The 23,295-nt window shown below is 39.1% G+C and overlaps 5 protein-coding genes across 5 annotated transcripts; 1 reads left to right on the top strand and 4 right to left on the bottom strand.

The window, feature by feature from the left end:
• Positions 1-4,258: 4,258 nt before the first annotated feature.
• On the bottom strand, positions 4,259-4,982 carry LOC145901565 (uncharacterized). Its single transcript, XM_082989296.1, has 2 exons — positions 4,908-4,982; positions 4,259-4,562 (listed from the first exon to the last, which is right to left on the bottom strand). The coding sequence occupies exons 1-2, from the start codon at positions 4,946-4,948 to the stop codon at positions 4,259-4,261; spliced, it is 345 nt and encodes a 114-aa protein (XP_082845422.1). The 5' UTR covers positions 4,949-4,982.
• A 20-nt stretch (positions 4,983-5,002) lies between these two features.
• Positions 5,003-5,820, bottom strand: LOC145902157 (putative inhibitor of apoptosis). Its single transcript, XM_082990029.1, has 2 exons — positions 5,532-5,820; positions 5,003-5,135 (listed from the first exon to the last, which is right to left on the bottom strand). Exons 1-2 carry the CDS (start codon positions 5,762-5,764, stop codon positions 5,024-5,026), a joined length of 345 nt encoding a protein of 114 aa, XP_082846155.1. The 5' UTR covers positions 5,765-5,820; the 3' UTR covers positions 5,003-5,023.
• A 1,175-nt stretch (positions 5,821-6,995) lies between these two features.
• LOC145902146 (baculoviral IAP repeat-containing protein 8-like) lies at positions 6,996-8,635 on the bottom strand. The gene is made up of 4 exons (XM_082990018.1): positions 8,506-8,635; positions 8,313-8,372; positions 7,950-8,189; positions 6,996-7,831 (listed from the first exon to the last, which is right to left on the bottom strand). Exons 1-4 carry the CDS (start codon positions 8,577-8,579, stop codon positions 7,141-7,143), a joined length of 1,065 nt encoding a protein of 354 aa, XP_082846144.1. The 5' UTR covers positions 8,580-8,635; the 3' UTR covers positions 6,996-7,140.
• A 1,930-nt stretch (positions 8,636-10,565) lies between these two features.
• On the bottom strand, positions 10,566-12,294 carry LOC145903519 (baculoviral IAP repeat-containing protein 8-like). Its single transcript, XM_082991604.1, has 5 exons — positions 12,159-12,294; positions 11,994-12,044; positions 11,608-11,832; positions 11,316-11,534; positions 10,566-11,155 (listed from the first exon to the last, which is right to left on the bottom strand). The coding sequence occupies exons 1-5, from the start codon at positions 12,236-12,238 to the stop codon at positions 10,657-10,659; spliced, it is 1,074 nt and encodes a 357-aa protein (XP_082847730.1). The 5' UTR covers positions 12,239-12,294; the 3' UTR covers positions 10,566-10,656.
• A 1,019-nt stretch (positions 12,295-13,313) lies between these two features.
• LOC145902135 (sorting nexin-33-like) lies at positions 13,314-23,261 on the top strand. The gene is made up of 9 exons (XM_082990005.1): positions 13,314-13,581; positions 14,527-14,736; positions 14,922-15,116; positions 15,349-15,448; positions 15,731-15,936; positions 16,499-16,718; positions 16,957-17,136; positions 19,330-19,451; positions 21,244-23,261. Exons 1-9 carry the CDS (start codon positions 13,381-13,383, stop codon positions 21,517-21,519), a joined length of 1,710 nt encoding a protein of 569 aa, XP_082846131.1. The 5' UTR covers positions 13,314-13,380; the 3' UTR covers positions 21,520-23,261.
• The last annotated feature ends 34 nt before the right edge of the window (positions 23,262-23,295 follow it).

Here is a 23,295-nt window from a genome sequence, read left to right on the forward strand (position 1 = left end):
AATAGAACATAATTGACAGTATTGTTTTCATTGTTACAAGTGTTGGCTTTCTTGTAAAATTTATTCTTTTCAATTCATGAAGTTTACTGATACAAGTATTGAATCCAAGTTTTTAAATGCAACAAATTTGGAGTTTGTAAATTTAAACACAAAAGCCAAAGCTGATATGCTTCTATACAATATTTGTAACGTTTCGAACAGGAATGCGACCATCGTCAGTGCTCTTTGAGAATGAGCTTTAACAAAGAGAGCGCTGCGGTAGACAGGCAACTAAGCAAGCAACTTAACGCAAAGTACGTCACCAAGTTAAAAAACGAATTGCGTGATAGCAGGGACAAGGGTCAAAAAGGGAAAAGAAAAAGGGGCGTTATATATAAGCTCGATGGTTGCAACCTTTTTCCAGGACAGTGAAAATCTGAGAAGCGAACATAAGTGTTTTGTTCACAGCCAACTGCCATTATCGAAACATCATACACTAGACAGCCATAGTACAGTTATGAGTGGCAACAGCAAGTACGAATGCAACCAACCACATGTACCGGAAATGAGAATATTCAGAAACAGGATGAAAACGTTTAGAGGTTGGCCGAACCAAATTGACCTTGATCCACACGATATAGCAGAAGCCGGATTTTTCTATCTGGGAAGCAGCGACCGGGTAAAATGCTTCTACTGCAATGGAAATTTGCATGGTTGGGCTGAAAACCACGACCCGTGGGAGGAACACGCGAAGTGGTTTCCAACGTAAGTGACCGGATGTTGTGTATGCCACCTTTAATAGATTGTCGGCAATAGAGTGTCTATAGGCTTAATGTACAAATACTTTCATCTGTGAACCGAGTTGATATTTCGTTTTCACATTTTAATTTTACCAATACGTCGTGGTGGTTACCTAACGTCCATAGCGGCCTATACCCATGCAAAGGTTAGCCTGGTTGAACCTCCCGTCTTTTGCGATCTTCCGGAATTTTTTTTTGCACCAGAGGGGTACTTGTCTGCGAGGAACTCATTTTTTTTTGTCTGTGGCTACGCCAAATGCGCAAGAGGAGCGACGCAGCGCTCAATTGCTCTCGCGCTCAACCCGTTCAAACAAGGTGTATTGAATGCGCTTCGCTCAATCGCTCCGTCCGTGTTTTTTTACGCAAAAGGAGCGACGCAGCGCTCAGTTGCTCTCGCGCTCAACCCGTTCAAACAAGGTGTATTGAATACGCTTCGCTCAATCGCTCCGTTTGTTTTTTTTTACGCAAAAGCAGCGACGCAGCGCTCATTCGCTCTCGCGCTCAATATGTTCGAATAAGGTTTTAGTTGTGCGTCTATTTTAAGTTTGTCACATTGCATTAGATAAATGACAAACATTTGAAGATAAGTGCTTGACATAGGTTTTAAAGCAGTTTTAGGTGTAGACAATCCACATTGCATGCAGTGTAATGCAGTCCAACACACTTTATCATTTCTTGTGTTTTTCTCCGATTCCATCGCAAACGACATGCTGTTCAAGAGAATTTCGCGAATTTTTAGATGTGTCACGAAATTATTTTCTACTGCAATAACGGCTCACCACTAAAGCCCAAAATTCCTCTCACTGGTTTCACTAAATGGGCGTCTCTTTAATAAACGAACTAAAATGATGATAAAACGTACGTACATACAATCAGTAAACACCAATAAAAAAAACCTTATACTTTTTATTCGTTTGCGACACTCAAAACAACCGCACAGCACGACGCCCATCTCATGACTACCTGGGTCATTCAGAAAGCACCTCTTTGCACCGGCCAATCAACCAATCAACGGTTTACATCAATGGAGCGTTACGGGATGCTGCAAACATAGAAAAACGACTATAGTGTAAAACTAAAGTGCAAGAAAAGATGGAAAACAAAAGCACAGTGCGATGTGATGTGCGCATATAAGTAATAAAGAGTGATTTAAATAAACAACGCAGGTGAACAAAGAAAGCATAAAGAAAAGAATTAGTGCCGTGTGTCGTGTGTCGTGTGTCGTTTTCGCCACAGATGTTTGTTTATTTTACCACGTTTTTTTAGTCAATCAAGAATTACCAAACCTCACATGTAAACACTTTCGAATTATGTATTGGATTGGGATGTTCCAATTCGTCTCACTTCCGGCCAATCCGATTCGCTTCCGGTCGCACATGTTGGTTTAATTCGAAGTTTTTGGTTCTTTCAGTTGTGGATACGTGATCAGAATGAAAGGCCCAAGTTTCATAAGAAGAGTTTTGGAAAATGCTGAACACCCTAACCCCCGCCCCAGCAGACCCGTAACACAACGTGTTAATCATGGACAGGAATCATTCCCATTGTTTAAAAGGTTAGTGTTATTCGTACAAGCAATAAGCCAATAATGATCATTTAGGTGCAGTTGTGTACGTTGTGTTGACCAATCAGGTCTCATCCGTTTTTGACATTTATTCGTTTTTCATCTAATATCACTGCATTTATTAAGGGGCTTTGGTGCAACAAACAAAACATCACAGCAAATAAGTTCCAGATTGGACAAATTTACACCAAAACGACCCCCAAGGATGCAAATAGACTCTGGAAATGGCAACTGTGTGCTCATGCAACTCAACTTCACTGGACTTGTGCTAATTTTCTTGTTCTTCGCTGTGATTTTTATCTGTTGCAAATTTATGTAATGTTATAATTGTTTGTGTCGTTAGTATTGGAAGGGCTGTATTTATAAATGTGTATTGAGTTTCAATATTGTAGTCCAACAGTCGAAACGTCTGCTCCATGAACTTCTCGACTGTTGCATTGGGTATTTTGTTTACATTTAAGATATACGAAACCGTCAGTTTTGTTCCTAAATGTATTGATTTCGTTTCAAACAGAAAACTTTTATGTTGAAAAGTATATACGAAAACGTTTACTGTTGATACAAGGAAAAGAATAAAGAAACAATGTAAACAAACACAGCATAACAGAACCTGAGTACCTCGAATATTTCCTAATACAATACATGTAGGTAAGAGTTAGCAACTTAACAACAAGCAGCAATTCATTGACGGTAAAACTTGACAATTTTGTCGATGTTTGTGCGACAAATAGGACAAGATCGAAGAGCAGGGGCGCAAACCGAACAACAGCAAATATGTCCACAACCCATCAACACACAGTCACTGTTGGCGTCCAGGCAAATTTTACACATTTGCTCTTGTTTAATCTCTTCCATCAGGCGCTTCGAATCCTCACCAATCTGAGGTGAATTGACTTCATTGCCGTAAACAAGGTTTTTGCTTTCGTTAATCGCCACAAGTCCACTTTTTTCAAGTGGTCAAGTTCTGTTGTCTGCTTTTCCGAAAAGCAAAAAATTGTAATTTAACGATCTTTACCCATGCGCCCACCGCAGTGAGCAGTAATGAACACTGTCTCGATAAAACCTGTAAAGTTTGTCTTGATAAAATCTGGTAAATTTTTTGCGTTCCCATGCCATGTGGTTACGTGTGCTGTTGCGTGAAATATGCCTCCGCTTTGGGTCAGTGTCCCATCTTTCGAGCTCGCATGGAAAGCATCTCCATAGAAAGTTTTATAGTTAGTGAAAAATTAACTTTCAGCGACATTAAGCTCGAGAAAGTTCATGCAAATAAAGTTTTTTAAACAAACAGTGCATCAGCAAAAACTGAAAGTTATAGACTGCTAGGCCTATATACGCCGTATTAAAGGAATTTACATTTAAATCATTTAAAAGTGATTAGAAAAGTTTGAGTGATTTGCACAAAGGCAAACCAAGAAATGTGACCGCGTGTAGCATTGTTGTTTAATATTGCGCATGGACAAAATAACTTTTCACTTGTTGCGCATACACTTTTATGATTTCCATGTATGTGTTGGCCGTAATCATTATGAGGCTTCACAGTCTAGCAGGATCAGCTCCTTTTCCGTATATTTGTTTTCATTGTATCTGTATGGTCCTGCTTCTTGGAAACGCTACATGTTTCTCTTGAAGTAAACTTCTGCTAGTTTGTAACGGTTATCTAAACTGGGCAACGCATTTGCAATTACACATGTTTGATGAAAAAAAGTCTGATTTGATTTCTGTTTTTGCATGTTTTTATTTTATTTTACTAATCAACGTACATGTCGAAACAATTAATTTTCATACTATGTAATGCAAGTAAGCGGACTAATGGGTGCAGTAGGATACAGCAGCAACACAGTGGAATTTAGGCATCTGTACTCAGGCACATGACGTCGGTGTATTGCACATCTCAGCATGTGTTCTAGTTTTTGATCGTTTACCATAACCCGCCTTGATTCCAAGCAATGCCAAGCAGAAACAAACAAATAAGAGAACAGAAAAGTCCAGTTTCATTGAGTTGTAACTGCATATTAAAGCTGTTTTCAGTGTTTGGGCGCCTAATTCGTTTTGGTCGCTTGGGGCGCCTTTGCACAGCTAGTGGGGCGCCGGTGTTTCTCGGGGTGTTGTCTGGACGACTTGTACTAGTTTCATTGACACTTATACGGACTGTCTTGTAATCAAGGAGATCCACCACAAGCATTTCAAGAGATGTGTAAAATTGTCCACTTTCTCGAAATTTTCTAAACAAAGCAATTTATGTTAAATGGTATGGCATGAGCCCAGCATCATCAGAGAGGTCGCCAAGGCTGGCTGCAGTAGCATTTACTTCTGTACTTTGTTTATGAGGGGGCTTGATTGCATTGCATTTATTTCACCACAGTGGTATTGGTAATATACACTTGTATTAAACACACTGTTTCAGATGTACTTAATTGTAAACTTCAGTTTTTGACGCACAAGCCATTTTGTTGAATACGAAATGGACGCTAGCAATTGAACAAAACAATAAAATAGCTTCCTTACTTTTCCACGAAGCCTTGACTGTTGGCTTTCATTTGTTGCAAACAAAGTCAGTGTAAACTTACCTTTGTGTTACATTGGAAATTAATGACTCTTCGAATCCCATGTTCCTAGCTTGAACCTCAATCCTATGAGAGAGTTCTTCCAATTCTTCTGTTATGTCGGATTGTGGAGGTGTTGATTATGTAGGTAGTGCTACAGGAATGGTATTCCTCTGGTCATTCAAGGCTTGGTGGCGTCTTCGAATTCTTGCTACGAATTTGGGACCTTTATTTTTCAAAAGGTATCCACATCTGTAAAAAACATTTCGGCTTTTATTTGAGTTTTGAAAGTATTTATTATTTTGCTATACTGATGGCAAAGGTACATTTTTATTCCAGCTCATTCCTGGTAGTGTCTACTGTTTATGATCTTGCGTAAAATCATACATCAGATAATTCCAACTTGGTGACACAATGTAGAAATAAAATTTGAAAAGCTAATCTGGAAGTCGAGACAGGAGGCGTATACTCAACGAATGATATGGAAGTAAGCTTATGACCCAACAATATCAAAACGACACACCAATACTAATTACATTTAAAGGCCTCCTATATGTGACTGATTGATCTGTACCATCTTTGCCATATAAATGAACGTTAATACCATATACCCAATAAGATTACATAACTAAAGCAATATTAATGTACGTAGGATGGTTCTTTGCGTGCTGTTCCCACGGATCATCGTCATGTTCCCAACTATGCTTCCAGTTGCAATAGAAGCAGTGAGCTTCACTATTGCTTCCGAGGTAGTAAAACCCGGCACTTGCCAGCTGACGGGGAGTGGTGACCCTGATTCCGTTCGGCCAATTTCTGAAAGTTTTGATTCTTTCCCTGAAATTTCTCATTTCTCGAATTCGAGGTTCGTTTACCTCGTACATCGTTTTTAAATTGTCCTAATAGCAAGCTACAACGTTGTACAACACAGAAGGTTAAAAATTACGCGAGTATGTAACACACAGGTCCTGTCACGAGTTGTTTCGTTCACATAAATACGAAACACTTTTCACTGCATGAAAAGACTTTTCGACGCCTCCAGCAAACAGTAACAATCACTACAATCCATGTTGAGCGGAACGACAACGAAGCAGAATGCAAAAAGGGGATGCAAGCAGGTACTTTTATACTCGACCGACAACGACTCCAGAAAAAGGGCAAACGGTACCACCGGCACCAGAAAAGGGCAAACGGTACCACGCGGGGTTTCCCCGAAAATTTTACCAGGGAAACTAGATTGCAGTATGGTAATTAACACTGACACCAGAAAAACGGGTTCTCGGACTGCGAATTCTACCCTCCATTCTATTACTTTGATGTTTCTTCGTAAATTTCTCCGAGAAGAAATCTCTTTTTTATCAGTGATCCTCTAGTTTGTTGTTCATAAGCGCAGCAGATTTTTTGTGCAAAATATAATATTTTCATTTGACATATTTTGAAGTTCGTTAATTATGTAATCTGACACGATATTGGTTTAATTGGAAGTTTTTGGTTCTTTCAGTTGTGGATACGTGATCAGAATGAAAGGCCCAGGTTTCATAAGAACAGTTTTGGAAAATGCTGAACACCCTAACCTCCGCCCAAGCAGGCCTGTAACACAACATGTCAACCATGGACAGGAATCATTCCCATTGTTTAAAAGGTTAGTGTTGATCGTACAAGCAATGAGCCAATAATGATCAGTTGGGTGCAGTTCTGTACGTTGTGTTGCCCTATCAGATCTCATCCGTTTTTGACATGTGTACGTTTATTCGTTTTTCATCTAATATCACTACATTTATTAAGGGGCTTAGGTGCAGACTCTGGAAATGGAAACTGTGTGCTCATGCAACTCAACTCTACTGGACTTGTACTAATTTTCTTGTTCTTTGCTGTGATTTTTATCTGTTACAAATTTATGTAATGTTATGCTTTAGTGTAATTGGAACGGCTGAAGTTCTAAAAGTGTATTGAGTTGCTATATTTTAGGGCAACAACCTAAACATCTTTATCATGAACTTCTCGACTATTGCATTGGGTATTTTGTTTGTATTGAAGATTTACAAAACCGTCTAATATGTTCCTTAGTGTATTGAGTTCGTTTTAAGCAGAAAACTATTGTGTTGAAAAGTAATATATACGGAAACGTTTATTGTTGATACAAAGAAAAAAGTATAAAAACATTGTAAATAAACACAACATAAAAGAACCTGAGTACCTCGAATATTTCCTAATACAATACATGTAGGTAAGAGTTTGCAACTTAACAACAAGCAACAATTCATTGACGATAAAACTTGACAATTTTGTCGATCTTTGTGCGACAAATAGGACAAGATCGAAGAGCAGGGGCGCAAACCGAACAACAGCAAATATGCCCACAACCCATCAACACACAGTCGCTGTTGGCGTCCAGGCAAATTTTACACATTTGCTCTTGTTTAATCTCTTCCACCTGACGCTTCGAATCCTCACCAATCTGAGGTGAATTGGCTTCATTGCCGTAAACAAGGTTTTTGCTTTCGTTAATCGCCACAAGTCCACTTTTTTGTGACGTCTCGTCGAAATCTTGCGTGGGATTTTCGAAAGGATCTTGATCCATTTCCTCGTTGGAGGTTTGAGCTTCCGTGAACGCCTGGATCGCACTCACTAATTCCATAAGTGACGAATATTCTGAACCGTCCGATTCAAGTTTAAATCGCACCACAGCTTTTACTGCCGATTCTTCGAATCCAAAACAAAAAGATTCTTTTACAATTTCCGTTTGCAATGCTCTTGACAGTAGAGTTTGTTGTGATTCTGCTTCATTGCTACAAACAGTTTGTACCCTTGCTTGCTTCGCCACAGCCTGTAAGGTATCGCATGAGGTTCGTGATTGTTTTGGAGCGTCGAAAGGGCGCTTGATGTCGGGGTATTGGCTTGCGACGGAAGTGACGTATTCCATTCCTTTCGATTTAAGCACGAATTCGCAACTGTGAAAAAGGCACGAATACATTAAAACCTTATAAAAGTGAAATGTGTTTCAAATGTAAGTTTAGATTTGTTCTTAAAGTATTGGAATTAGGGTGAAATGAATACTAAAGTACTTACTGGGGATACCACTTCGCGTGTTCGAACCAAGGGTCATCGTTGTGTGACCAATGCTGCAACCCTCCATTGCAGTAAAAACACTTCACTCTGTCACTTTCTCCCAGGTAAAAAAAACCGGCTTCTGCGATATGTTTAGGACTTGCTTTGATGTGGTTTGGCCAGTTACGGAGAAACGTCATAATCCTTGGCTGGAATTTTGTCATGTGAGCACTACACGGTTGACTGCACTCGAACAAAGTCCTAAAAAAAGATGGCATGTTTAAGAACAATAAGGAAAGCGCATCTAGAAGTTTTAGTCAGGGCGTTTACGACGTTTTTACTATAGAGTGAAATATTACAACAAGTTTCTTTAACATTACTTACTGGTTTTGTAATTGGGAGGAGTGTCCACAGGGATTTTGAATGTTCTGACTGTTCTGTTTTCTGCCAAACAAAAGCAAATAAATATGTTACTTGGTTATATAAGTGGCACAAATCCATGTATAGAATATGTTGTTTTGTAGCAACTACAGTTTACAGTTGATAAACTGTTTATATTCATGTTAAATACACTTACCTTGTTAGGTGGTGTCTTGTTTCAAAGTTGCTTGATGCGAAATGAACTGCTTGTATGCTTTGATGCGGCGACATAGCAGCTAGTATATCCAAAATGCCTATGTACACTCCTCCTGTTGTTAGTCTACAGTAGCTTCGGTTAGTGACAAACCGTCTGACACGTTCTGCTTTATAGACGCTTCTTTCGGACGATTGAACGGGGATTCCCCTGGTAGTGTTTTGCGTGGCGTAATGCTGGGTTGTTCTCTAGGGGCTTTTCTCGATGATTCCTCCGAAATATCCCCAGCTACGTCATCGCCATATTTTAATTAGAAATCCTGGCTTGGTTTTTAGAAGTGAAACTGCAAGTTTTTTCGAAAAAAAACAACTAGATTTTTACGTGTTGGATAGAATATTTTGTCGATAAATGCCAGATTTTATTTCCTCCGTGTAGCGTGTTGTACTGATAATCAAAAAATACGACAAAGAATAATCTATTGTCGCAATAATATCAACACGGACCTACTTAAAACCGACTTCCCAACACCAATGTTCTTTTCCATATGAAGGTGGTTTCCACATTACAATAAATGACGTCATAGCATAGGCAAACTCATACCCATTCTGCATAACCTGATGAAACAACAAATTTCACTTGACATGTAATCTTTATTTCGTCGCATGGCGCAACGAACATCATGTCGATTTACAGCTGATGGTATATCAATTTCCTGGAAGGCGCATATTGAATAAATGTTTGTACGTTTCAGTTTTGTCTTTTAAACCGTACGTTTTCGTCAGTTTCATTGTTGTTATATCATACTTTTCGTTAAATCTTAACCGTTTTCTTGTTGTCACTACCGAGTCACCATCCACTTATCGCAACCCTTCTGTCAATTCCCAGGAAGTCGCAATCCTTAGTGGTAAAGTACCATTTGGTAATAACAAACCCCACAGCGACAATAAGCTAAACTTGTATTAACTTGCAACACGCACAGAAACTGCGCACTGTTGACGTGGTGTTCAAATTATGTTGTAAAGCCGTAACGCAATGACTGGTGACTAATTGGCATGTGATTTGATTGATCACCACAAAGGCTTTCACCATGATGGTTTCATTCTCTTTTATTTGATCGTTGGCATTTCCTTAGGGCCTTTGTTTGTAAGGTGAAGATCTTCAATGATACAATTCAATTGGGTATTCTGTAAAATCTATATTGTCATAAGGCTCCCCGCGAAAGACTACTTCACCATTTAGGGTATTATAAGCGTATCTGTATTTCATTTGTGATAGACGTACAGGCAAAATATTGATTTGAATGAAAAACTAGGTATAAAGTAAAACTTAACAGAAAAACAATTTACACTTATCACCGATTTTCTAAATCACAGGTTGAAGAAATCATGATTCATTTTACAATTCCAGGCATAAGGAATTGAGTTTTGTATGACGCCATCCTGGTTTCGCCCTGACGCAATCGTATCCTATTGACCACTCTATGGTATCCCAAATCACCAGTTCCGCGGATTTTTTTTGCAGCCTAGCTTTAATAGGCGTTTTTTTCTAAGAATTTGAGTGAATTCGTGGGGCAAGGCACAAAAGCTATTCATTCTTTTGGACAAATTCTTTTTCGTGGAGTTCATTTATTTTACTTAGTTTATGCAATACTTCGTTAACAACAATTGTCTCAAATTTTTTTTCCAATAATATTTCAATTACATGATAGTAATAAACTCATCATAGTAATAAAAAAGTGTTTCTACATATTTCTACGTCATTGAAAAAAAGCTTGTGGCACATTAGTAGCTCTTTTACGTAGTTTTGATTTCCAAAATAACTAAAAACTCATCGTGCATGCAGTTTGTAACAAGACGATAAACATACCAGTATATCCGAAAGCAATGTCAATATTTCGTCCGCTGTTCATCTACGTATTTAAAAACGTTTTTCTTATGAGCTTACTGGGTCATGATTATTACTGCAGCCCGCTGATTATTATTGGCTAATTGGCATCTTACGTATTTTTATGTATAGCACATTTTGCGGTCGGGTGCTTGGCAATATAAAAGCGTATAAATGACACTTGTTTTATTAAGCAACATATGTATAAAATCACATTGTCAAATTGGTACAAGCCTTTTAAGCAGCACTATAAATGAGAGCCGTATCTTGTCAGCGATAAAACTTAAATATTTTCACCATCTTGTCTCGGCATATCGGGCACAACTTTATGCCGGATGCGCATTCCAGGCAGCAACACATATGACGACAATTCATCAAAACACAATTTATCGGTCGGTCGAGACAAATCTTGCAGAGATTTTCCTCTTGCAGGTCGGCAAGCCTCTCTTGGTGCAAATGATCATTCACCTCGAAAGAGTTTGAGCTGGGCCTGCCCCCAACGCAAGCGGAACTTTTTACAACTTTCTGTTTCGGGCTGTTGATTCCGTTCACAGGGACGATCGTCGTTTGTTGCTGACGGGGAATAAAATTTTGTGTCGGGACGGGTTCTTCCGGGGACATCCGCATCTTTTCAAAACGCATTGTGGTGTTAGACGATAGATTCTTTGTTGATATTTCTTGGCTTTTCGTTGCTTCCTCCTCGTAGTTGACAAGCGCTCCCACCAATTCCTCAGCACTCTCGAACCATTTCTGTGTCGCCATAAATTTTCTACAAAAGAAGTCCAAAGTTGCCAAATTTTTTACAAGTACGTTATGTTATGGGGCTAATCATGCAAACATCGTTGGAAAAAAGATAGAAAAAGGACAAATAAACAGGCTCATTTAGCTCCCATTCCGTACATAAGTTTCTAAATATCCCATTGAAATACCTTCTTCCAACTTCCAGAATGTCTTTCTTCTCAAACCCAAGCATTTTAACATCTTCTGTGATCGAGGAGGAAAGCCATTGATCAATCAAGTCCTTGGAGATAAACAATTCTTCCTTGGGTGTTTCTAAGCGAAGTAACTTGGGTCTTTGAAGATCGGGAAAGGCTTTTTTTACATCTTCGACGTAGTCCGAGCCCTTGCATCGCAACACGTACTCACACCTGCGAAGTCAGAAGACGATCGTTTGGAACTCTTTTGACTCCCAAAAATGTTGAAACAAACGTTGATACTTACTCAGGAAACCACTTTGCATGTTCGAACCAAGGGTTATCGTTTCTGCTCCAGTCCATCAGACCTCCGTTGCAGCAGAAGCATTTAACTTTGTCTCCCACTTTTAAGTAGAAAAATCCGGCAGAAGCTATTTGAACAGCAGTGGCCGCAACCAGGTGCGACGGCCAGGAAAGAAACGTTCGAATTCGAGCTTGAAACGTTGCCATGTTGGGGTGGGCTGTGTTTTTCCTGTATTCAAATAAAATTATATTTGATACAACTTTTTATAAACTGTTTCGTGCTGAGTTGTATATCGTCTTCAAGCATACAATAATGATTGGAGTGGATTGATCATACGCAACATTTTTGCAAAAACCGATTAGATGACATATAAGTAGACACAAACTTACCCATCGTAGCGATTTTTGCATTTTGCACTGCAATTCAATTCCTTTCTCAGCCTAAAAACAAATTGCATTCTTGCATAAAGCAAAATAGCAGAGAATTCCTCATCAATAGATATGGTATATGTGCGACAGCTTTTGCTTGAAACAAAAATGCACTTTTGCACCAACCTGGTCTCAATGTTGTTCTTGCGATCACTTGAATCCATTCCAAATTGAACTTTACTTGCATGCCATCGTTGCTGATTCATAGACCGTATTTATCGTTGCACATTTGGTTTAGGTCTTTTGCAGAGGTTCCTCTCTCGAATGGTGCAATACTTGTTGACATCTAGGGAAAGTCCCTGGTATTCTCACAAAATATTCTACGGCATCAATCAATAGGTATTAAAGGAAAGATTATCCAATATGTCGTGTTTTGGCTTGGTCAACCAAGTCGTGACATAAAAGTCATTTTTACAAAAATTGGGCAAAAACACCGTTTGTCCCAGCAATAAAAACTCTCTAGCACCAAAAGTGCAACCCAATAAAGCCACTACCTTTTGTAAATTAACCAACCAAAACACACAAGAAAGTAACAAAAAATGTTAAAATATCGACATAAACTTGTATATTTTGAAATACATTGAGTAAATATCTGGTGGGTAATGTTGGATGAAGCTTGTCTTACGTCACAATCGCGTGCTCGTCAATGCATGACGTTATGAAAAAAACCTTGTGTGATTACTGGTCACTTCACATTGTTGTCTGGTTACTTTTTATGCGCGTGGTTTTGTGTATCAGTGAAACAGCCTCGATTTTTGTACAATAAGTGTTAACCATGCATAAGATTAAGCTTTCAATTATTATGTAAAATAAAACTGGATGATTTTAACTTGTTTCAGACTCAGTTGTGTTTTTATCACTTCATGTTTGTTTCTGCGTAGTGCCATGTTATGTCCTTGGCTATCTGGTATTGGCAGTCGTGTGCGTATACGATTTTTTTGTACTGTTTTTTGCCCTTGTCTATCTGGTATTTTTTACTAGAGCACTTATTTATGGAATACCTACCATTAAAATTTTATACAATCCATAATTTAGTAATGATGATGTTCAGCACAACTTTCAAACCTATTTTTGCTTGTGATGTAACATCTCTTTTTTAACTACTTTTCCGAAAATTTACTGTTAATCCCCCCCAATCAAAACGTGCAAAAAACAAACTTTCTAATCTGGCAAGCACACAAATTATTTAATGTGATTAGTTTTTACAATAAGCGATATAAGCCATCGTATTTAAAATCAACCTAATTATCTTTAAATTTAATAATAAGTATTTTTAGGTTTTCCAAACAAAATTTGTAGGCATTTTAAATCCGCTGCAGTTACATTAAAGCTTTTAAGCACTCAGGACATGACTGAGCAAGCAAGTGTGCTGTACAACTTTGATGGACTAACTGAGAATGGGGAGATATCACTTGTGGAAGGTGAAACTATAAAAATCCTAAATAAAAACATTGGAGATGGATGGTGGGAGGGTGAAGCAAGTGGTGGAAGAGTAGGCCTCTTTCCAGAGGCCTATGTCCAACTCATTGTTGTTCCTGTGCCCGATGATGTAAGTTACCTGCTTTACATTGCACTTAAACATTTTATAGTATCTGGGATAGTTGTGAAAACAGTTTCATCCTTATTTCCCAAAGCTGCAAGCCTTGTGCTTAGGCATTACTAAATAGTAAATATGAAGAGATGGACTCAAAAAGTTTATTGTGTGCAAATACTCCAGAGAACAAAATTTATACATATTTACATTGTTGAGAACATCAACAAAGTGAGACTTTTTGAAATTACTAAAAATTTTATTCAGCATTGCCAGAAAACTTTTTATAAATGTGCCAGTGTGTATGACTGGTTGTAACAAATTCAGGTTATATTTATAAAAAAAATTATTTACTATGTATATATATGTACTTGTTTCTTTTGTACTATTATAACTTTTTACCATGCCACAAACCCACACTTTCCATCATGTAGAATTAATATTGACATACAATTATCCCAAAGCTGCCAGCATTTTGTTTGACTTGACTATCTGTGTATAAAAATAACACTGCATTTAATGACATAGCTGTCACATGACAATGGGATATGCTTGTCATAGTTTGATTAATTGTCCATCTACCTGGTCCTTCCATGACTTGAATTGTGTCCCGCGACGGAAACCGGTACTGCTTTGCACTGATGACTGTCCAAAATAGTGCTGTTTAATTGCTTCCTGCAAAATGTGATTTGTCACCACGCAGTACGCACATGATAAATAGGTTTACGTCATAAAAACTTGAACTGTTGCTATTTTATGACTTCGTTTTTGATGTGAAAATCTTTGACAGTTATGTTTACATAATCATATTTAAATGTAGGAACTCTTCGTCCTCGACATTCACTTTTTAGTCAACAAAGCCTTTCAGTCATTTAGATAAATGTTTCATTTTCTATACATTTTGGTACAATTCTTCTGACAAGAAATTGCGAACTTAACTGTTAGATTTACCTTTATTTTCAGAATGCATTAAACACACCCCGTTACGCTGATGTGCCTCCAGAGGTCTTTGATCAACAACAGAGTTACAACCAGTCCGGACAACGTAGCCCAGCAGCAAACAATGTTAACTATCCCACCAACTACAATAACACACAGAACAACTACAATGATGATGATGCATGGTCAGAAGACTGGGACGATTCCTCCACTGTTGCTACTACTGTTGTACCGGTATGTTGCTTCCAGTCGAAAAAAAAAACAATATTGCCTAATATACAATTGTCAGACATGATTTGGCTGAATGTCCCTGGTCATATTGTATTTGAACCACAAAAGGTTTTCACATTACATAAGCTGGACTAAGTATAGAGGCAAATGGTGTTGGGGGCACTAATAAACATGATTGTTTCATTTAGATGCATGCTGGTGCAGCAAGGCAATATGGTAATGAGGCACAGGATGTATCTTCGATCAACTCAGTTGAAAGTAGATCCTCCAAGGTGTCGGGCTCGGTTAGCAAGAACTTCAACAGGTTTTCTTCCTTTGTAAAACATGGTGGTGAAAGTTATATGTTGGGCAAAGCTGATGCAAGGGTACGACAAGTCGACCAGGTAACTTTGTTACTTTGCTTGACGAAAGATTAGGCTTGTCGATTGTATTTTTATTCCTTAGTCATGAATTCTCAAGCAACTAATTAGAATAATGTAAAATTTATTGTTGCATTTTTTGTTTAGTTTTAAGCTGTTGATTAGTAAACTAGGGTTTAAACAGTATATAGTTTATGTTGTTATTGCCAGTTCATATTGCATGCAAAGTATACACTTTTAATTCTACCTCATTCAGGTTCGAATCGAAGTGGATGGTGAAGGCCCCAAGTGGCAGTATAGTGAACACATATTCACCTGTACCATTGGTCAACCTAAGCAACAAAGTAAAATGAAAGGTAAAAGATGGTGACAGAGACAAATCACAAACTCCAGCGATATTAGTGACGTCATTAAGCATGCAGGCACTTTCAAAACTCTGTGTTTTGTTGATTAGTGCCTCTTACCAAAGTAAACAAATGAGTTTCAAGCTATAACTATTAAGTAGTGTCATCACAGCACAAATGTCACTTGGAACTATATCTGTACAACTGTACAAAAGGGATATTTCCCAAATTTATGTTTTGTAATAATCTACGAACAATGACTAGTTTGGTACACATAATAAATTTTGTTAACAGGTTTGAAGAAATTTGTGTGTTATAACTTGACACCGAGTGACACAGCTGTCACTGTTGAAAGAAGATACAAACACTTTGACTGGTTGTACGACCGCTTAGTGCAAAGATATCCAATGGTTGCTGTACCAAGACTACCTGATAAACAGGCCTCAGGCAGATTTGAAGAGGATTTCATTGAAGGCAGAATGGCAAGACTAAAGTTATGGGTGGGTGACATCAATTACTTGTTTAAACTTATCACAAAGACAAAAAAATGGAACAAAATTGTGTTATTAGTGTGGTATGTTGTGCAGGACATCCTATTGTCAATGTGTGTGGGCACAACTCCTTCTCCGAAATTGCATGACTGTTGTTATGTGCAGCAGTTTTACCTTGCACTCCTACACAGCTGAATAAAAGTTATGCACCCACAGCTTTATACAAATTTACATTGCACTCTTTTGCAGTTAATAAATCATTACATAAATCAAAAACTGCCTAAAAACATTTCTGTCACAAAATAAAAAAAGGTTCAGAATTAAAAAAAAAATTATGTACATGTTACATGTAAGTATAAACCTGCTTAGATTGGCCCTAAAAGGTATTGATGTTTGTAACTACAATTTATGTCAAAGTTCACAATGATTTAGTTCAAATGCTGTGGTTTTGTTTGATCAAATCTTAGCAATTTAGTTTAGATTAAATATTGGTGATTTTGTTTAGTTCTAGAAATCGAATTGAAACTTTCCTGTGTGAAAGTAATATTTTTTGTTTGTAATTTTTTCCAAGGTTGCTTATATTTGTCGCCACCCAGTGTTATCAAAGTCTCAACTTTTCCGCAACTTTCTCACGTTAACCGAACAAAAAGCATGGAAAATGAGCAAAAGGCAAGCAGAAAAAGACGATCTGTCCTCGGCGAACTTTTTTCTTACTGTTGCATTGCCCCCTGCTATCACCTCTGTTACAGATGCTGATGGTCCCTTGGACTTGTTCAAGAAATTTGCAAAAAGTCAGTATTATTTCTTTGCTTGTGCAATGGTTTGCACAGCTTTACATTTTTTTAGAGTAACTCTATATGTTCAACATTTTTGTAGCTATAATAGCAAATTTTGTGACTTTGCTGTAACTTAGTGTTGCTTATCAAACAGATTACTCTTTATTTGAGTTTGACATTCTGAAAAAATCTTAAACCAAATCTGGTGTGTGTTGCTACAGTTATCAATTTTGATGAAAAATTTTGTGCTCAGCAATGGACGACGGTGTGTCCCAGTTTTCGACTTGTGCCCAGTCTTTGTCAAACAAACACGTGGGCATATTTAAAAGGGAATATCAGTCCTTCGGCAAGTCAATCACATCGGTTGCCGCCGCTTTCAACCTCCACCAGACAACTGACAACAAAACGCTCACGAATGCAATGAAAGCAGCAGGTACAGCGGCTTGCACCGCATCGTATATTTATTTTTGGGTTGTGTTTCCCGTTAGCGCAATGACGCTTATTGCCAGCACGCTAATTGTGCGCTTGCGACAATGTAAGGTCTATCACCTCTGCGCATATTGCTGACTCATTAATGTGCGCAGTCAGAGTAATTTTTTACAAAAGTTGTCTGTGATGCAACACTATAAAGCTCAACTAACACAAACTGCCCACGTTAGCATTTTTGTGCGCAGTCAAATCCATCTTACAATCGCCTTGTAGCGCAGAGCACTTGCCGACAGCCAGACTTGGATGCCGAAGGCTGTTTTGGCTTGTGCAATGTAGTCATTCATCCGCGCCCATAACGATCAGTGTTGTTTCAAATCGCCTTTTTTGTGGATGTGATTAACCACGTCATCATAATATTGGCCGTGTGCTTCCTCGCCTAACTTTTTTGACCCAATAAATGCTAAACTGACGCCCACAACCATACCTACTTGGCTGCAAAAACTATTGTTGTGACAAAACACTCGCATGACCAGCTAGAGCAGTGGTTCCCAACCTGGGGGTCGCGACCCCTAAGGGGGTCGCGGGAAGGCTATCTGTGGGTCGCGACATATATGTGATGTTTTCATAACTTGTTACAACACATACCGGTAGGCTACAACTAGTTGGGCCTACTATCGCTTTGTCTTGTCAGGGACGATAAGCAGTAGGCTATGTGCCACTAACATTGTGCACAGGCATTGTCATTGAAACATCACAGCAATTATTGTTATCAACAATGAAAGTATCAAAAAGCAGTTTAGGGCGTTCAGTTGTAAGTAGCAGTGAGATATCAAGGTGCAGTGTTTTTCTTTAACTCTGGTCATGGAGAAGAAGCGTAAATATGTTGAAGAATATTTGAAGTTTGGATTTACCCGCATAATCTGCACTTGCACTGAAAAGCCTCCGTGTGTCTTGTGCAACGTGGTGCAGTGCTGAATCAAGCCGTCTAAATTAAACCGCCATTTACACACCATGCACCCCCAACACGTGAAAAAAAGATTAGGAATTCTTCAAACGTCATGAAGCCGGTTTGAAACGTCAGAGATTTGACTTGGGAGGTAGTTTTCAGATTTTAGCGTTGTCAAATACTCAACCTCGGATTTCAAACGTGGCTATGAAGTTGCAAGTCAGCCGTCTTATGGAGCAAAGTGATTGCCAATAAATGATATACTGTAAAATGCACTTTGATTGATATTGCTGTTGGAAAAAAAATGGTGGGGGTCGCAAGTTAGTTTAAATCAATATAGGGGGTCACCAACCACAAAAGGTTGGGAACCACTGAGCTAGAGCGAGTGTCACGTGACGCAGGTCTCCGAAAATCCCCGAATTCCTTCTAAGGATTGCCTCTTTTTCCTGTGAGTCATGCGTTTCCCTTGTAATTGTCCTCATGGAAGCGAGCGCTGGAAACCGCCACGGTTTGGTTTTCCTGAAAGAAATGTGGGCACAGGCACATTTACCAAATTCGGTTAAAATTTTTCGATATTGCGCCTGATTTCAACACATGTCTGATCGAATTCTTCCACAGTTCGTTTGTTTTGACACCAGGAAACGACACATTGCGTTTAGAAAGGCAACAAACCATATGTTGATTAAAAGACATTAATACATAAAAGACAAATGAACGACGAAAACCCGTGTCGTTCATTGTCAGTGGTACTGGAGTAATCTCCACATAATATTTTTCCCATTACCCAGACAGTCGTAACATTTCCATTTTCTTGAGTTCTACGAGTTCTGAAGAGTAGCTGTCAGAACTTTGTCCAGCGACGTCTTTGTGTACAGTTGTCGGCCATGAAATATATGCTTCGAGATTTGTACATCATTGAGGGAACGGGCACTTTTATTTCCCATACATGACAAAGGCACTTTCCTGACCTATGTGTGGATAGGACCTCAGCAAATACTAGCTAAATATTTCCTTCACGCTCTTCCAATTTGCCGCGAATTTTATGTACATAAGAACCATGCTTTGCACCAGTACAAATACTTTTAGATCCCTTTGTTGAAACATTGGGCATCAAAACATGTTTCAAACTTGCGGTCAATTTTAGAGAACTTATGTCGGCCTGGCGAGTGCTCACAAAATACCCCTTATTCCCAAGTTTGACTTCTAAAAATTAAGGCAAACCTTCACCTAAACCTCCCTTTTTACAACCAGGCCAGTCGTACAACCGGGTCGGTGAGTTGTTTGCCGTCCAACCCAAAGAAGACCTCCACAATGTGATCGACTCTATGTGGCTGTACAAGGGATTGTTGGAAACCCTGCCAGACGTGTGGCATGTAAGTATGACCATATAGTTACACAGAGTGGTATGCAATGTATGTTTTCACTGGTACTGGTCCTAGTTTCGATCTAATTGTAATAAAGTGGGTAATTTCCACGTTTAGTTGAACCCCGATTTTCGAAAACCTCGTTTCAAAGCTGGGGTCATTTGTTAAATCTTTTCTCCCGGCACAATTATGCGTACACTTCATTGACCCAACTTTCGCCTGCTATACAGTTTGACTTCCTCAATGTATTGGTGCAGCATACAACCTAGTATCGAACCATGTGAATAATTGAGAAAACGCAAGACACTATAGTTTAATTGTGGTCGAAGAACAGATTAATTGAATTGCAATATGCCAGACAGCAACAAAGCTATGGTCGTTTGCATCAAACGTTTTAAAGCCATTGTTATATGCTGGCGTAACATAGAACTGTGGTATAAAAGGGTGCACCTGTTTGTTTGAATATAACATAAAATTTTTAGCTTACATTTTGTATACCCAGCCCCTGTTTCGGTCACCTTGGCTGTGGTAAACGGCTGAGGACTCGTGGCGTAGGTTTAGGCGCAAGCCTGTGTTTGGTTCAAGTAAATAATGCTCGAAACGACTATGTAAGTACACCTGACAACAGTATGTATGATCGCCTCTCTATATAATCTCCAGATTTGTGGATAAATAACCTCTTGCATCGGTGGTTAAAGTACCATTAAGATTAAACATGCGATTTTGAAACAAATGAGAAGATGATTGTTTTTTTATATTTGCAATGTACTGGAAGTTGTCAGAAAATCCTAATTGGCGCCTGTAGTAATACTAATCTGGAAATATATTGGTAATATTACTCTTGACATGTTGCGGTCAACAACACAATTGTAGAAAGTTACAAATAGCAAGATTTTCCACATAAAGCTGACGCTTTGTTGACGGTGGCGAATCAGCGGTTTAACCGCAGTCCAAACAAATTGGAAATGTCACAAAACCAAAAAGAAATTCACGAGTTCGGAAATGGGAAGGAAATCCCCGATTTGTTGACAGACATGTTCCGAAACTTCTCAGTCTCTGGTGGCTCAATCCATATGTTTAACAAATGTCGATAAGAGAATTTGCATAGCTTCTGGAAAAAGTAACTACGTCATAATGTCTCTTTAACACATCACGAACACAGTTGCGAGTTCCTCTTGTACCACGAAAGCTGTAAATTCACCCTACGCCCGCAGCAAGTTGCAATAACCCACATACGAAAATTTACTACCAGGTTCAACGAACTGGTATAGTTTTGCCGGGGGTATAGAGCGGTGTTTTACTCTGCGGGATGGCGGCTTTGTGTGGCTCGGTATAGAGTTACGGCATTGGCGTTTGTTTGTTTTATAGGGAAACGCTCATTGTGTCACGAAGTATTCGCCGTTATAGCCGGGAAGTGGGTGTGACGCTTTTTCGCTTTGAAACGGTTACCGTTCTGTTGAGCTGTAACCGCCGACACATTGGGTTTATGTTCTTGCCTTAACATGAACATTTTTCGTGATACGCGGTGTTGTTTGGGTCTTTAGTCATGCTCAACGGGTAGTGACGTGACAAATTGACCCTTGTACGAAACAATCTAATACACAGTTTTTTCCCGTAAGCGTAGGCCTGAAGGTCAAACAGTATGCAAAAATCAACATATTTGTAAAACTAAAGTACATGTGCGATATAGCGACGAACTGTTCGCCATTCACGAAGCTATCGCGTAACGAGAAAACAGTTCTTTTGGAAGAATTTCAATCGTTTTATCCTGCAATGTAACGCAGTTCCTTCACATACGCAGATTCAAACAGGAGCCATGCGCAAAGTACGCGAGTGCAAAAAGCTAAAAGAGGAAGGAAAGATGACGGACGTGGACCTGGGAGCCGTAACGGAACGCGCCGACCGCGTGGTGTGCTGCATGCGCGCCGAAATCGCGCACTTCCACAAAGAACGGATTCGCGACTTCGCCATTTCACAGCGCGATCTCCTGCGGAAACAGGCCGAATTTTTTGAAAGCGTGGCAGGGGAACTGCGTTCAGCACTGGGGTCATTTGATGAGTTGGATCTCGATTCTTGATCTTGGCACGATGTTTCATCGAAGCAGAGGCGCCTTCGGGCTTACTGGACTCCCAAAAAGCGACGACAGCAACCACGCATATGGCGGAGCAGCAAACGACGCTAAACCTGTCCACCAAGGACAGTATGTGCACTTTCTTTTCTCGCATCGAGATCGGGTTTCTCCCAACCTATGGTGATTTTAAAATGCCTTTTCTTCTGTGTATATTCATATCACGTGTCAGTTTGTGTATGTTTAGTCGCAGGCACTTTTATGTATAGTATTCTGTCTGCCTCCTCGGCTTGTTAAACTTGTGGTGAAATCCTGTTCCGTAACCTTGCACCAGTGACGAACTTAAATACTACGCAAAAACGCATTAAGTTTTGGGATGGAGCCATTTATCGACGATAAAAACGTATGGTGATATAGTACAGTAGTTGTTTTTTAATTCCAACTGGTAGAGACTTTTCTTTCGGCGAAAACAATACTATTTTTCACTTTGAAACACTGAGCCGAAGTTAGCGCGAAACTACCTTACGACGCAACTGTGACCTAATTTGTAAATGAAGGATCGAACCTTACGCGTCCACAATTGAAATTATACGCCTTGGTATTTCAGTAGCAATCCAGTATCAGACTAAACAAAACAGATTGGTGTCTAAAAACAACGAGGCGCTTGTTTATACTTGTTCTCAAGACGCGTTCGTCTGTTTACCCTTTTCTGGCGTTTAAATGTAAAAAACTGCACTTTAACAATAACAAGTGCGTTGTTTAGCTCAGGGCTTCCCTGACGTTTTGCTCACGTTTCACATTAATATTTGGATGTTTTATTGCAGCAAGTTAATTGTAATATAATGTCTAAAAACCTCTCAGGAGGCCGCACCAAATGAAATAATACATGCTGTACTTTGAGTGTCGTTGACTTACTGCAAACCATAAAATTCGGCCCGATACCAACGGCATGGGAAGTCCGTGTCAACCTGACAATCTACACACAACAAAAACACCATTTTCACCGTTTATCCGACCCCACCTTCATACATGTCAAATGATACAGATTTTCAGTATTCCTAATGTTTGTATTGCAAGCAAAATGCTCAACATAATTACGATAACTAGTTCAACATGCAAGTTTCCGCCAGTCTTCTCTTTCCACTGCTGGCCTTGGTTTCACTTGTAATCGAAATTTTATCGGCGCCTGCAAGGTTGAAATTTAATCGCATGCAATTCTTTGTTTATTTTTTATGTGACTCTATTTATTGTGAATTGACGCGGCAAAAGTTGTAAATTTTACTTGAACTACAAAATTGTGAACCTATGGTGTTGTCCCTCCAGAAGGTTGGAGCAAAGCTTGTCAGTTTTCTCGCATCTAAGTCGCGTTGCTCTCATTAAAACCATCATTTTAACAGTTCTATTTACGTTTACTCTCACCCAACCACGGTTTCACGAAGCTTGATATGAAAGCTTGTTACCTGGTCCTTCCGAGCAGCAATCAAGTATATTAAAATCTCACATGTACAGTCGGGATTCACAAATACGTCACTCAAGACATCAGTCTGTGGACAAGCTTCCAATAATATGTTGTCAGTTGTGTTTTTTTTACAAATTTCTGGCGTATGGTTTTCGTCCGCGAATTGCAATCAAATGTTTTGCGCGTAGTTTTTTATTTTCTATCCTTCCGTCGCCCCTGTCACCTTATCTTATTTCTCCTTACAACACCTTTACTGATCACACGTTTTACGCAAATAAAGTCTTACATCTGATCACATGACGTCACACTTCTGACGTCAGTGTCGG

Source organism: Ascidia mentula, chromosome 5 (assembly GCF_947561715.1).
Source record: "Ascidia mentula chromosome 5, kaAscMent1.1, whole genome shotgun sequence".
Lineage (NCBI taxonomy): Eukaryota > Metazoa > Chordata > Ascidiacea > Phlebobranchia > Ascidiidae > Ascidia > Ascidia mentula.